The sequence below is a fragment of the Dromiciops gliroides genome, chromosome 2, assembly GCF_019393635.1.
Source record: "Dromiciops gliroides isolate mDroGli1 chromosome 2, mDroGli1.pri, whole genome shotgun sequence".
Lineage (NCBI taxonomy): Eukaryota > Metazoa > Chordata > Mammalia > Microbiotheria > Microbiotheriidae > Dromiciops > Dromiciops gliroides.
Window position 1 is genome coordinate 375,482,669 of NC_057862.1, and position 13,325 is coordinate 375,495,993.

At 41.7% G+C, this 13,325-nt stretch overlaps 1 protein-coding gene across 11 annotated transcripts in view; it reads right to left on the reverse strand.

Moving 5' to 3' along the window:
- Positions 1-13,325, reverse strand: part of WHRN (whirlin) — a 138,431-nt gene that overhangs the window by 86,458 nt on the left and 38,648 nt on the right. For all 11 annotated transcript variants that reach the window (XM_043984607.1, XM_043984606.1, XM_043984613.1 and 8 more), the window contains exon 2: positions 9,519-9,737. In XM_043984607.1, coding sequence (XP_043840542.1) covers positions 9,519-9,737 — 219 coding nt within the window. The remainder of the gene's footprint in view (positions 1-9,518; positions 9,738-13,325) is intronic.

The window sequence follows — 13,325 nt, forward strand, 5'->3', positions numbered from 1 at the left end:
TCATGATAGTAGCTATCATCTTTTTAAAAATAAGTTTATGCTGATATTTTTTGTTTCTTACAACACCATAGTATCCCATATACCCTTCCCCCACTCCTTGAGAACCATCCCATATGACTGGAGTGCCAAGCCTAGAGTCAGGAAAACCTGAGTTTAAATCCGGCCTCAGACATTTACTAACTGTGTGACCCTGGGCAAGTCACTTAACCTTTGTTTGTTTCAATCTACCAGAAAAGAAAATAACAAACCACTCCACTATCCTTGCCAAGAAAACCCTACTGACAGTACAATCCATGGGATTATGAAGAGTTAGGCATGACTGAACAACAGCAAATTTTTAGAGAGGAAAAAAAAAGTTGGCACAGCTAATTAATATATTGAAAAAGTCTGAAAACATGTTCAATGTGTAACACTTATGGACCTCCTTCCTCCACACAGAGGTAGGCTGAGGGTGTCTTCTCATATCACTTCAATATAGCAAGCATTTATAGGGTGCATTAGTGTTTGGAGACTGCTGTTCAGTATTATCTCATTTGACCCCCACAACAACCCTGGGGGTTATCCCTCTTATTACCCCATGTACCTCTGGCAGACTGAAGTGAAGTGGATTGCTCTGGGTCACATGGCTAATAAGTGCCTAAGGCAAAATTCGAACTCAGCTCTTTCTTACTCCAAGTCCAGCACTTTGTCTCCTATGCTGCCTAGACACTTCTGTGACAGTCTTCATAATTCACTATAATAATGGAGTGCAAAGTCCAGGTTTTCTCCTCTGCATCCTGGTTTAGTGCCCCGGTGCTTCTCCAGTTCTGGGACTATATGCTTATTACTCCTCTCTAGGAGTACTACTGGATCCTCTGCAGTCCAGTGACACCACTGTTATTTCTTACACAAGACACTCCACACTCCAAATCTTCTTCCTCCTCATCTCCATCTTCTGGCTTACCTGCCTTCTTTCAAGTTCCAGCTGAAAGTTCCCCTTCTCAAAAGAAGCCTTTCCAGATCTTCCTTAATGCTAATGCCTTCCCTTTGTTGATAATCTCCAATTTATCCTGTATGTACCTTTTTTTTTTTCTAAATTACTTTTCCCCCACTACTCTGTAAGCTTCTTGATAACAGGGACTGGCTTTTGCCTTTCTTTGTATCTCCAGTACTTAGCCTAGTGTCTGACATACAGTAGGAACTTAATAAATGCTCATTGACATGACAACTCATTTAAAGATGCCCCCAGCCACTACCATGTATAAAAGCATGTGGTTCCCTCCTCTTTGGGGCCCATTTGGTTTCCCACTCCCAAGAACTCCTTCTCCCTCATTAGACTGTGAGCTCCTTGGAAGCAGGGAATGTCTTTTGACTTGCTTTGCATTCCCAGTGCCTGGTACCAGGAATTGTATTAGCATAGTGCCTGACACATTGTAAGTATCTGATTAATGTTTACTGACAAACAAGTCACCCTTTCATTGCCTGTCTACACCAATCATTTCTGGGGCTAAGAAGTTCCACTGCTGCCTCTTTGGGGTAAAGGAGTCCCCAGGACCCAAGCTCCCCCTATATGTGTGCTTGGTTCAGCTCTGCTTCTTTGATAGCCCTACTTGATGCCTGCTCATTTTTTCTTTATTGGCCAAAGTCAGTCCAAGGGTGAGATCTTCAATAACCATGACTCAATCAACCTGTGGTTAATGGGATTATATCTTCCACAGAGAGCTGTCCTTAAAAGCAGAGCATCCTTAACCTGGTCAAATTGACCAGACAACTCATTCCAAGCCTATCAAGGTGATGGCATCAATCATCTTGATGGGGATGTCTGTGCTTTCTATCTCTTTTATAAAGAATACACATCTAGGCTCTTCAATGGTAAAATGGGGACTCATAATAGCTCCTATTTCACAGGGCTGTTCTGAGGATCATATGGGAAAGAATATGTAAATTGTTTTGCAAACCTTAGAGTTATCGAAATGCTAAATATCATGATTGCCATTATCTCTATAGTTGCCACATGCCCCCTGCAAAATTGCAAATTCCTTGAGGCAAGAATGGTGTCTCATCCATTTCTTTACCTTAGTCTTTAAACAGAGTTCTGAATATAGCAGGCAGTAAATAAACATTCACTGAGTTCAACAAAAGGCCCAGGTAAGAACGTTTTTGCCTTTGACACATTTTCTTCATAGCCTTGATTTTAACCTTGATGAGCCCTTTGGTGACAAAACTAGCCAAAGGAACAACATTTCATTTTGAATCCGCCTTATAAAACCTCCTATTTGGCTCCACATCTTGGTATTAAGCTATTTCCCTCTTCCACCTGGAGTGTTAATTCTGGATCTCTGGGCACATTTCTTTTTCAAATACTTTGCAAAAAAAAACCCCCAACAACAGCCTACACTATAGTAGTTGATTTAATCCTTTTCTGCCATCCCCCTCCCCCTACAAAATATCCTGCTAGTTTCCCAATGTTGGAAAGAAATTTATGCATTTTCAATTTGTACACAGATCTGCCATGGCTGCCGGGCACTTGCTCCTCCTTGCTGGCTGTGTAGCACTCTTGAGGGACGTGTCTGTATACTGCCCTTGTAAAGGGGGTTGAGAGGCAGAGGACCATAAGTCTGAGCACATTCTAGGTCACTTCAAGGGTGCCTGGCATGCATAAATGAAGAAGCCCAAGTTTTTTTTTTCCTGATGTTTTGGAACTGTTTTTGAAAAATAACGTTGTACCAGTCAGTTTCACCCCCTCATCTCATGACTGCAAGATGTCACTATTTCCCTTGTAATGGGTGACTTATCAGAAGAGAGGTGAAGCTTGACCAAGAGTATAAAGCCCCCAGACTAAGCACCAGTCTCAGCATCCAATGGCAAGCCACATCCATGCATACCAATGAAGTCTGAAGGACTAACTTCTGCCTTGATCAGAAGAGACTATAATGCATCATAGCTTGCATATTAATGTTAGGGATATAGCATTAAAAAAAAAAGTTATGTTGTGATCAATGGCGGGGAAAGGAGAGAGAAAATGTAAAGGCAATGACTAGCAATCAATAATATAATAAGAATAACCTACATTTATATAGCACTTTGTGGTAACAAAGTGATTTTTATCTATTATCTCATTCGACCCTTGTAACAGACCTGTGAGTACAAGTATTACTGTTCTCATTTCATAGATGAGGAAGCTGACATTTAGGGAAGAAAAAGTGACCTGCCTCAGGTCACATGGCACACAAGTGAATGGAAGAGCTGGGGGCTAGAACCCAGGTCTCCTGAAACCTACACTGGTTCTTCCCATTACCCATAGTGCCATCACACCATTTTTTAACCTACTGACTGCTGGTGTGCACAGTAAAAGCATAATCACATTTTCTAAATAATAATCTTAATTTCTAGGTTAGGTTTTTGGTAAAGTGCAAAACAGCATGATTTAAACATTCTGGGAAGATACAAGATAGATATTCCCCACTGTCTCACTAAAGAAATGATGGATGGATAGAGAGAGAAAAAGAGAGATGGATAAATGGATGGATGGAGAGAGAGAAAAAGGAAGGAAGAAGGGGGAGAGTAAGAAAGCATTTATTAAATGCTTACTGTGTGTAAAGGCACTGTGCTAAGCATTGGGGATACATATGAGAAAACAAACAAGACATTTAAACGTCTGAGGGTTAAACAGCTAAATCCAAGAAAAATCAAGAGAATAACTCTTTATTTTGGGAGCTGACAATTTGGATACTTTGGAAGATCTGTGATCTCACTGGTATGAATACTCCCTTCAATTATTTTTTCCACATTCCATTCTTGTGTAATGATTGGAATGATGCCACCTACTGGAGACTTGCTGTGGGAAAGCTCCACCATGAGGAAAATGCCTCAGAGGCATTGTGGCTTTTCCTTGGTGTCAGGAAATGATGTTTGCTCATGGGTGCTGTCTATCAAGGCTACCAGCCAATCAACTTGAGGGGCCTCCTATGGTCTGGGAGGAGACAGGAAGGAGGAAAGGGGGAGCCTGCGCGGAGAGCTCTGGGGCTTTTGGGGTTCCTGACTGGATGGTGGTGGCGGCAGAGGACTTCACAGGAAATTTGAGGAAAGATAGGAATGCCAGGCTGTTGGAATTCTGTTCTCAATCTTTTTCTTTCTATTTTCCAATAAACCCTTTAAAACCTAAACTTGTTTTATCAGTGATTTTAGTCAGTTTCCCCCAAAACTGGGGGAACAGATTAGAATACACATTTAGAATCTTAAATTACACACTTGTCAATGTTTTTTCATAAACCCTCTTTAGAAAACTGGCCCAAATGATGAAGGAGGAAGAGCAGGAGGGGGAAGAGAAAGAGGAAGAGAGGAAGCCACACAGCCCAGGTCCCCCTAAAACTACTCCAGAAAAGGTATAAGAAGACCTCCAGAGCAAGTAACGATAGGGAAATCTAAGGAAAAACCACCATGGATCAATTTCCCAGTCTAAGGTCACAAATTGAGCCCATGGTCAAGTGATTAGTGCATGATCTGTGGCATGGGGGCAACTAGGTAGTGCAGTGGATACAACACCAGGCCTGGATTTAGGATAGACCTGAGTTCAAATCCAGCCTCAAACCCTATTAGCTGTGTGACTCTGGGCAAGTCACTTAACCTCTATCTGCCTCAGTTTTATCATCTGTAAAATGGGGACAATAACAGCACCTACCTCCCAGAGCTGTGGTGTGGTTCAAATGACACAATAATTATAAAGTGCTTGGCACACTACCTGGCAACATAGTAAGCACCATATAAGTGTTGGCTATTTTTAGCTATTATTATTACAGGGGTGGGCCCACAGCACTATTGGTCTGAGTACTCCAAAGACCTAGATGGATCTCAGACTCAACTCATCCACTGAGGTGGATGCTCCCCCGCAACCATACTAATCTCACTCTTCCTAAACCTTATTCTTGTCTATGTTTTCCCATAAATCAGCCATAGAAGAACTGTCCGTTGTGCTAGAGGTTGTATCAAGGTAGAGACCATCAACCGGAGTTGTGTGATGTCAAAGAAGTCCCTTCCCCATGCTGGGCTTCATCCTCTTCCACTGAAAAATTAAAATGATCTCTAAGGATCTTTCCAGTTTCAAATCCTCTATATTCAAGCCTTGGGTAATTCACTTTAACCTCTCTGTGTCTCAATTTCCTCACTTATAAAATGGGCCTCCCTACCTTACAGGTCCATTATGAAGGGAATACTTTTTAAACTGTCGAATGTGACATAATTATAATTTATCAGTGTACTTGAGGTCAGAAATGCTTTCAAAGGTGATCTTGAGGATGGGTGCAAAAGTCAAAGGATTGATGGCAATCAGAGATTTGTGAGAAGCGGGGAAGACAAATGCCAAGGAGAAATATTTCCTGAATCTGACTTCAAAGGTGTCTTGCAGATTACACTCCAGGCATTGCCTGCACATTAAGCTGACAAGCGTCCAAGGTACAAAGAAGCCCTTTGCCAGACTCTCCCCTGTTCCAGCTACTTCTCTTTTCCTTTAAATGGAAATGACAATGACGACATCCCCTTTCCCATGCCCGCCATGAATATTTCATCAGCAAAGCATGGGGCCTTTCATTCTGTAATAGATTTCCCTTCTGGCAGGTAAAAGCGACACTCACTCTCCAAGCACTTCACAGGGTGACCCAAAGGGCCTCTTGGGTGAACCTGATTTATTTGGAGCAAATGAGAAGGTGATGAAGCTGGTGAAAGGGGGGGTGGGCAGGGAGGCAGGCTGCTGAGACCAGAGAGCCCAACGTGAAAATCCAGGCGAGTCACTGAACTTTTCCCAAGCAAACTGTTCCTGGCTGTGACTCCTTGCTGTCTTTTCCCTGTTGCCTCTAGTGATCTGGCTTTTTAAAGCCCTTCACAACTTGGCTTCAATCTACATTACAGCCTAGCCAGACTGGTCTTTTCTTTAGTTCTCTGCACTGGTCACTCCATCTCCCAGCTCTCCACCTTTCAACTCATAGGAGCTTTTGCATTGATCATTCTCAACCATCCACAACCTTTTGTCATTGGTCATCCTAAAATTCATTTCTTCCTCACTTCCTCCTCACTGGATCCCTCTGTTCCTTCAAGATACAATTCAAATACTATACAATGACTTTCCTAATCCCCCCTGCCTCCCAATTGTTGCTTTCCTCCTTTTATGACTACCATTTACTTATTTGGTATTTATTCCGTATGTATATGTGTATATATGTGTGTATACACGTTTATATGATTTTTTTTTTATTTTTGCAAGGCAGTGGGGGTTAAGTGACTTGCCCAGGGTCACACAGCTAGTAAGTGTCAAGTGTTTGAGGCTGGATTTGAACTCAGGTCCTCCTGAATCCAGGCCTCATGCTCTATCCACTGCACCACCTAGCTGCCCCCACTTATATATGATTAACAAAAAGGCAGGTGCGGGGAGAGAGAGAGAGAGAGAAGGGGAGAGAGAGGGAAGAAGCAGTTCTGTGTGTCTTTCTGTGTCTGTCTATACACACACAAACATACATACACACACACAGAGTGTGTTCCCTGATAAAATGTAAATTACTTGAGAGTAGGGATTATCATTTTTTTGTATTTGTATCCTCAATGTCTGGAATATAGTAGGTACTTAATAAATGCTTGTTGATTGACTGCTTAATTGATTTTCCTCTTTCCCTTTCTATGCAAAAGAGCTTTCAATTGGGAATCAGAGAACCTGAGTCGCAGTACCTAATCCTATAGTGATTGGCTGTATGATCTGAGAAAGTCAATTTTTCTCTCTAGGTTTTTTCCTATGTAAAAGGAGGGGGACTGGACAACATTTTCGCTAAGGTTTTCCCAGCTCTCAAGCCTACAATAATACTATAATTCCATCTTGCTCTCCCCTCAGATCTGAAAAAGTCTAGGAGGCAGGCAGTTCATTTAAGAAACATTTACATCCCTGAAGTATGGTAGCACTCCTTGCCTTTGGCTGATTAGAAGGTAGGGACTGGACGGTTTAGGGAATTCCCAAGGTTGAAGATACTCCCTTTACGAATGCAAATGCCAATGCACCATCTCTTCAAGTTATGGTCTCAGAGAGTTGCCCAGAGCACTGAAAGGTTAAATGACTGGCCCATAGTCATACAGCCAGTATGTGTCAGAAGCTAATATTCAAAATGGTAAGAGCTCTTTTATGCATCTATTAGAAACAAGAATAATAACTCACATTTATATAGTACTTTATGTTTGACAAGGCCCTTTCCCCACAACAAATTATAAAGTAAGTAAGATAGTGTGAGTCTAACAATTCCCATTTTACAAACAGGAAACTGGTTTGCCCCAGGTGACAAAGCTAATAAGTATTGGAGCCAGGATCTAAGTCAAGTCCTCTTTCCATCACACCCTCACAGTGATTGTACATTTAGGGTAGTTTAGACTCAGGGCACATAGACCAGAAGATCTTGCATGAGTGTGACACCGGACAAGTATTTTCTTGTATCTGTACTGACACCTCCATGATTGCACTATAGGGGGTGCAGAGGGAGGGGGCAGTAGCCAGCTTGACCCTCTATCCTCTATAATATTCATCTTGTCCCATTCCTCCCCACCCCCTTCCATCTCCTATCTTTCTTTAACTCCCATTTCCCTTCTGGAACTCCACATAAGAAGCACTGTTTTAGCAGAGGCCACAGGACAGAGACAACATTTTCTCTAAGGTCACTGCTAGGTTCCAGGTAGTCCCTCCTCCACACCTTTCCCCACACTGTCCCCTATGTCTAGAATCCCTCCTCCTCCTTCATATTTTTAACATCCTTCCCATGCCCTTTGAGGCACAGCTCACATACTATCCTCAGTGAAATATTCCAAGAATTCCTTCTTAATACCCCACCACGGAGCAAAATGTTATTTCCTCCCCTTATCTAACCAACTAGTACTTTGTGTTCCTTTTATATGTGTATCATATTCTAATTTGTGTCTTATTTGTATGAAAACAGTGGCCTCATTTGTATCATATTTATATGAAAACATTTAACCCTCATTGGGTTAAAGTTCTGCCTCTGATACTTACTAGGCAGTGCCTCAGGGGTAACTCTCTAACACCACATATAAAAATGTATGTGTATATATGTGCATGTACACATAGGTTAGTAAATGTGCATATACATAAGTGTGTACACATGTGTACTATGCATGCAGGTGTGTGTATATGTATGTATATATAGGGACACAATACATAAATGCATACACAGATTGTTATACATTTATACACATGCATGTATGTATATGCACGCACATAACAGGTGTGTGTACATACATATATGGATGCATGTGTATACACATAGTTCTGGCACCATACATACATACATGCATGCAAGCATGCATACATATAAATTGCAAAGAAGGTACCAACCTGAATTGGTAGAGGGATTTTTTTCATCTGGGAGTTCCCTATATACCAGGGACAGCACAGGTCCATTCCCTATCCTTTAACTGTGTACATGCCTAATGATATCTATGTGATTGTAAGCTCCATTAAGGCAAGGAATATGACATTTATGGATGCTTTCATAACAATCTTATTGGAGTTTTATCAAACCAGAGCAAACGAATCATTTAGTCACATCCAAGCCTGCTATGCTGGCTACAGCACCAGCCCTATGTAGAATAGTAATGGAAAAGTTTCTCTTGGACATATATATGCAGCCTCTCCCTTGCCCTCACCACAAAGGCCCAATTCCCTCATGTTCTGTTTCTAGATAAAGAAGCGTGACCAGGATGATGAGGCAATTGGAGACTTGGCCACATAGGGACCGGGTATAGGAATCAGGGATGTTTAAATTCAAAAAACTAACAGTGGAGCTTGAGGGGAGAAACACGAGTTCTGCTGGATTCTCCAGGAATATTGCTATCTCCTGGACAATGCAAGATGAGGACAGTGAAAACATAGGCAGAGGATAAACTAGATATCTAGTAAGATAGTGTAAGTGAACCTAGATTCATCTAGAACGCGAGTATATGACCCCTTCTAGATTGCCCTAGTCCAATGACATCTAGACTAATGTATCCAATTCTGAGCTACGTTTTAGGGAGGACATTGATAGGATGGGACATATCTAGAAGAATATGACAGGAGGGTGGTGAGACTGGAGGCCTTGCCAGGTGAGGACTGGCTGACGGACTTAATGTGTTTAACTGAAAGAAAAGAAGACTTTCTTTTATAATAATCAGGGGGTGTGATAACTATCAAGTACATAATGAGTTGCCGTGAGGAAGAAGGATTATATTTTTTTCTGCTTGGCACCAGAGGGCAAAGTTAAGAACAAGGAGCAAGGGGAATATTGCACAGAGACAGATTTCAGCTCCATCGAAGCAACATCCTCCCCAAAGAGGAGCACACTTTTTGCATTTCCGAATTTCTAAACTTTTTTTGTGTCATCTACTAGCGTTTGCATGTTGTCAGTGACTTCTGCAAAACTCCCCCAAAGTCCCCATTTAGTTTCTTATGCTGACCCACAATATATCAAAGCTGAGAATAGGGGAAGATGAGATGTGGAAGGGATAATTGTACTTACCTTTTTCTCGTCTCCCTCTGGAAGAAACTGCAAGATGCTCCTCCTCTCCCCTTCCTGTTTCCTGAGGGAGCTGCTCTGGTGCTGGGGAAGCCCTCCGGGGGGAGAGATGCTCCGGCCATGAGGATCCACCCAGGTATAGATGTGGTTGGTGACGTAGCCCCCTGGGATTCGCCCGACGGAATGCACAGACAAGATTAGCTTCTTGGACCCTTTCAGTGCCTAGAGATAGACAGATAACTCCTGTTACCCTGGATGGGAAAGCACTTTGCTGCATCTCAGTTCTATCATTTGCTACCACTGGCCTCAGGCAAATCAATTCTCCCTTGTGGGCCTAGTTTCCTCCTTTGTAAAATAAAGCGATAGTACTAGATGGCTTCCAAGCTACCTTCTCATTCTAAATCTTATAATCCTATGATCTATCCCAGAATCACACATGTCAGAGATAGAGAACAGAAGAGGATACGTTTAAGAGATGAAATGGCCTAGGGATTAGAACACTAGACTTCGAATGACGAAAGCCTGGGATCAAATCCTGCCCCAGGAACTTCCTGGGCAAATTACTTAACCTCTCTGTGCCTCAGTTTCCTCATCTGTAAAATGAGGGGGTTGGACTCAATGGCCTGTAAGGTCCACTCCAGCTCTAACTCTATGATGCTATGTAAACTTTGCCCCAGGTCAGAGGTCAGATTTGGCATTAATTTGGCATTAATATTAATTAATTAATACTGAAGGGGCTCAGTATTCCACTAAGAAAATAGGAACACCCTTCCCTGAACCCCACATTTTGCATAAAAAGATCAGATAAGAAGGATAGGGGAAAGGGTCTTACAAGGGACAAAAAGAGGCCTCCTTGCCCTTTGGGCAAAAATCCCAAGAAAAATGGTCCCATTTTCCCCTTCATACTATTCCCTTTCACACAGTGCTAATGATCTCATTTATCATCAAACTTTCAAGGACTGCTCCTAACAGGGATGTTATTAGGAGGAAGGAGGCAATTCAAAAATGCCCTGAGGTCCCGTTACTCCAGGTTCCATGTTTATCTAATGAACTCTTGCAGATGAGTTTAGAACACAGCATTTTCCTCTAGCCTACAAAATATGGAGGTAGTTCTTCTGTGCTTATTCCTATCTTTGTCCAATTTAAGCCAGGGGCTCTCCAGGCAAGGGTCATATCTAACTCTATCTTGAGAAGTAGCAAGGTACAATGGAAGGAGCACTGGTCTCGAAACCAACAGACATGGTTCAAATTTACCCTCGGATGCATATTAGCAAACTACTCTAGGTCTGTAACTCTTATTTTCCTCACTTATAAAATAGGGAAAGTGGCAGCTGACCTACCCAGCTCACAAGATTGTTGTTAGGTTATTGTTGCTTTAGAAACATTAAATCTTTGAAGAATTATGAACTATTATAACTAAGTGTTAATATTATGGTCATAAAATGAATGATCACTTGAGGTCAAGAGTCAAATAGACTCCTGACTTCTAGTCTTTCCCCACTCCAATCCCTCCCCTAGAGAGCTGCCAATATACTTTTCCTAAAGTATAAATCTGACTGTGGTACTTTCCTGTTCAAGAACATTCAGTGGCTCCCTATTGCCTCTAGTATAAGACACAAGCCCCCAGAACTTGGTTTTTAAAGTTCTTCCCAATCTGGTTCCAATCCATCTTGCAAGGTTTAGCACATATGACTTCCCTTCATATACTTTATGTCCAAGCCAAAGGGTTTTACAAGGGACAAAGCAAGGCCTCCTTGCCCTTTGGGCAAAAGTCCCAAGAAAAACAGTTGCATTTCTCCTTCCGTTTCATAGTCTATCTGTTCTTCCTTGAACTCTAGCACTCTTATCTCCCACCTCCATGCCTTTGCACAGCCTGTACCCACAAACCTGGAACATTCTTCCACCTCTTGGAAAACCTAGCTTACTTCAAGGTTCAGTTCACGAGGCCTCTCCTAGAGGGTTCCTGTCCTGATCCTCTTAGTTATTAATGCTCTTTCCCTCCTCAAACAATCATGTTTGCAAACTGTACCTAGGACAGTTTTGTCATTTTGTATGCAATCCTTTTTTTCTGTTCTGTTTTGTATATGGAAATGCTCAGTAGGGGCAGAGGGGGTGCTAAGTGTAGAATTTTTTAAATTAATTTTTTGCAAAATTATAATGACCATGCAAGATTCAAAAGAAGAGATGTGAGGGAACACTCCTCCCAGAGGTGGGAGGTCCACTGGTGTTATACATTTAAAATGTTTTCAGACTTTTTTCAATTTATTGATCAGTTGTGCTAGTGGGTTTTTTTTTCCTTTTTTCTTTCCTTTTTTGTCTTTAAAAATGTCATTTGTTCTATGGGACAACTCTCTGGGAGTGGGAGGGTTTCTGTGGAAAACTATGATGATGTAAAAAACAAAAGACATCAAGAAAAGCTTATTTGAAAAATAAAAATAATCTTTTAAAGAGACACATTACACAGTAACAAAGTTTTATCACGTATATGCTAATCTGTTTATGCTTTATATCCCATTCCCTTCACTTCCCACCAACAACAACAGTAGAATGTAAGCTGCTCTCGAGGAAAGAGTGATTTTGTTTGATCTTCACATACCCAGTGCCTTACACATAGCAGACACTTCATATAGGTTCAGTGGAATGGAAATGGATGAAAGTACAAACTTGCCGAGTTTGCTAAGATTTTAGTTACTTGGTTGAACCAAGCCTGACCCAGATATGTCACCAAAAGATTCCTTCTAAAAGACTTTCCAAAACATCCTGAAGATTACACAACACAAACTGCCATTTTCAAAGACAAAGGAGAGCCACAGGGAGCCAACAAGCGGGCTTCGATTGTATCAACAAGTGCAACCATTTAGGCCTCCTAATCTCCAGCAAGGGAGGAAGAGTAGAAAAGGAAGCTGCCTGTTCTTTTAATTCCATAGTTAAATGTCAGTGGCTGATGGAGCAATAACCACAGGAGACCAGCTCTCTGAAACGGCAATAAAAAAGTTGGGAAAGATGAGCAATGAGAGAGTTACAGTGTTCTTTTATGGGTCCCCAGGTGCTCCCTTGACAGAGCAGTGGAGAAAATAGAATCCCAGTGAAAATTAAGATATGTGATGAGTGAACACTATGCTTGTGCCCTGAGGAAGTAGGAAGAACAAGCTTAAGGAGAACCGCCAAATGTTATGGGAGGGGGGATGAGTTTGAGTGCCAAGTATGTTTTGGGATCCATGACCCTAAAGGAGGTCAGCATGGTAGAGTAAATGCACAGGAGTGCTCAGAGCTCAGTCAGACATGGAAGATGCCAAGCTTATCCCCTGCATTCTGGGCCACCGCCTGTCTTCTTGACTTTTATCTTGCCTCTGGACACTACAAGACCTGCTTCTACAAGTTCCCTACCTTGTCAGGCCTTCAGTTTCCTCAATATAAAATTGCTATAATATATATATATTTGCCCTATCTACTTCATGGGGTTATCAAAAGGATCCAATTAAATCATACAAACAAGACAAAAGCACTTCAGCAATGAAGAAAAGTATACAATACTTTTTTTTTTTTTTTGGCAAGGAAAAGAGAACTCACTAGATTCAAAATCACAGGACCTCAATTCAAATCCTATCTTTTCTGCTCCTGTGATCCATCAATAAGTTTCTTCTTTTTTCTCAGCCTCCGTTTCCTCATTCAAGAAGGAAGGAAGGAAGGGAAGGGAATGGAAGGGAACGGAAGGAGGGAGGAAGGGAGGAATGAAGGGTTTATTAAGTACCTCCTGTGTACCAAGCTCCATGCTAAGCCCTTTATTAACATCTCATTTGATCCTCACAA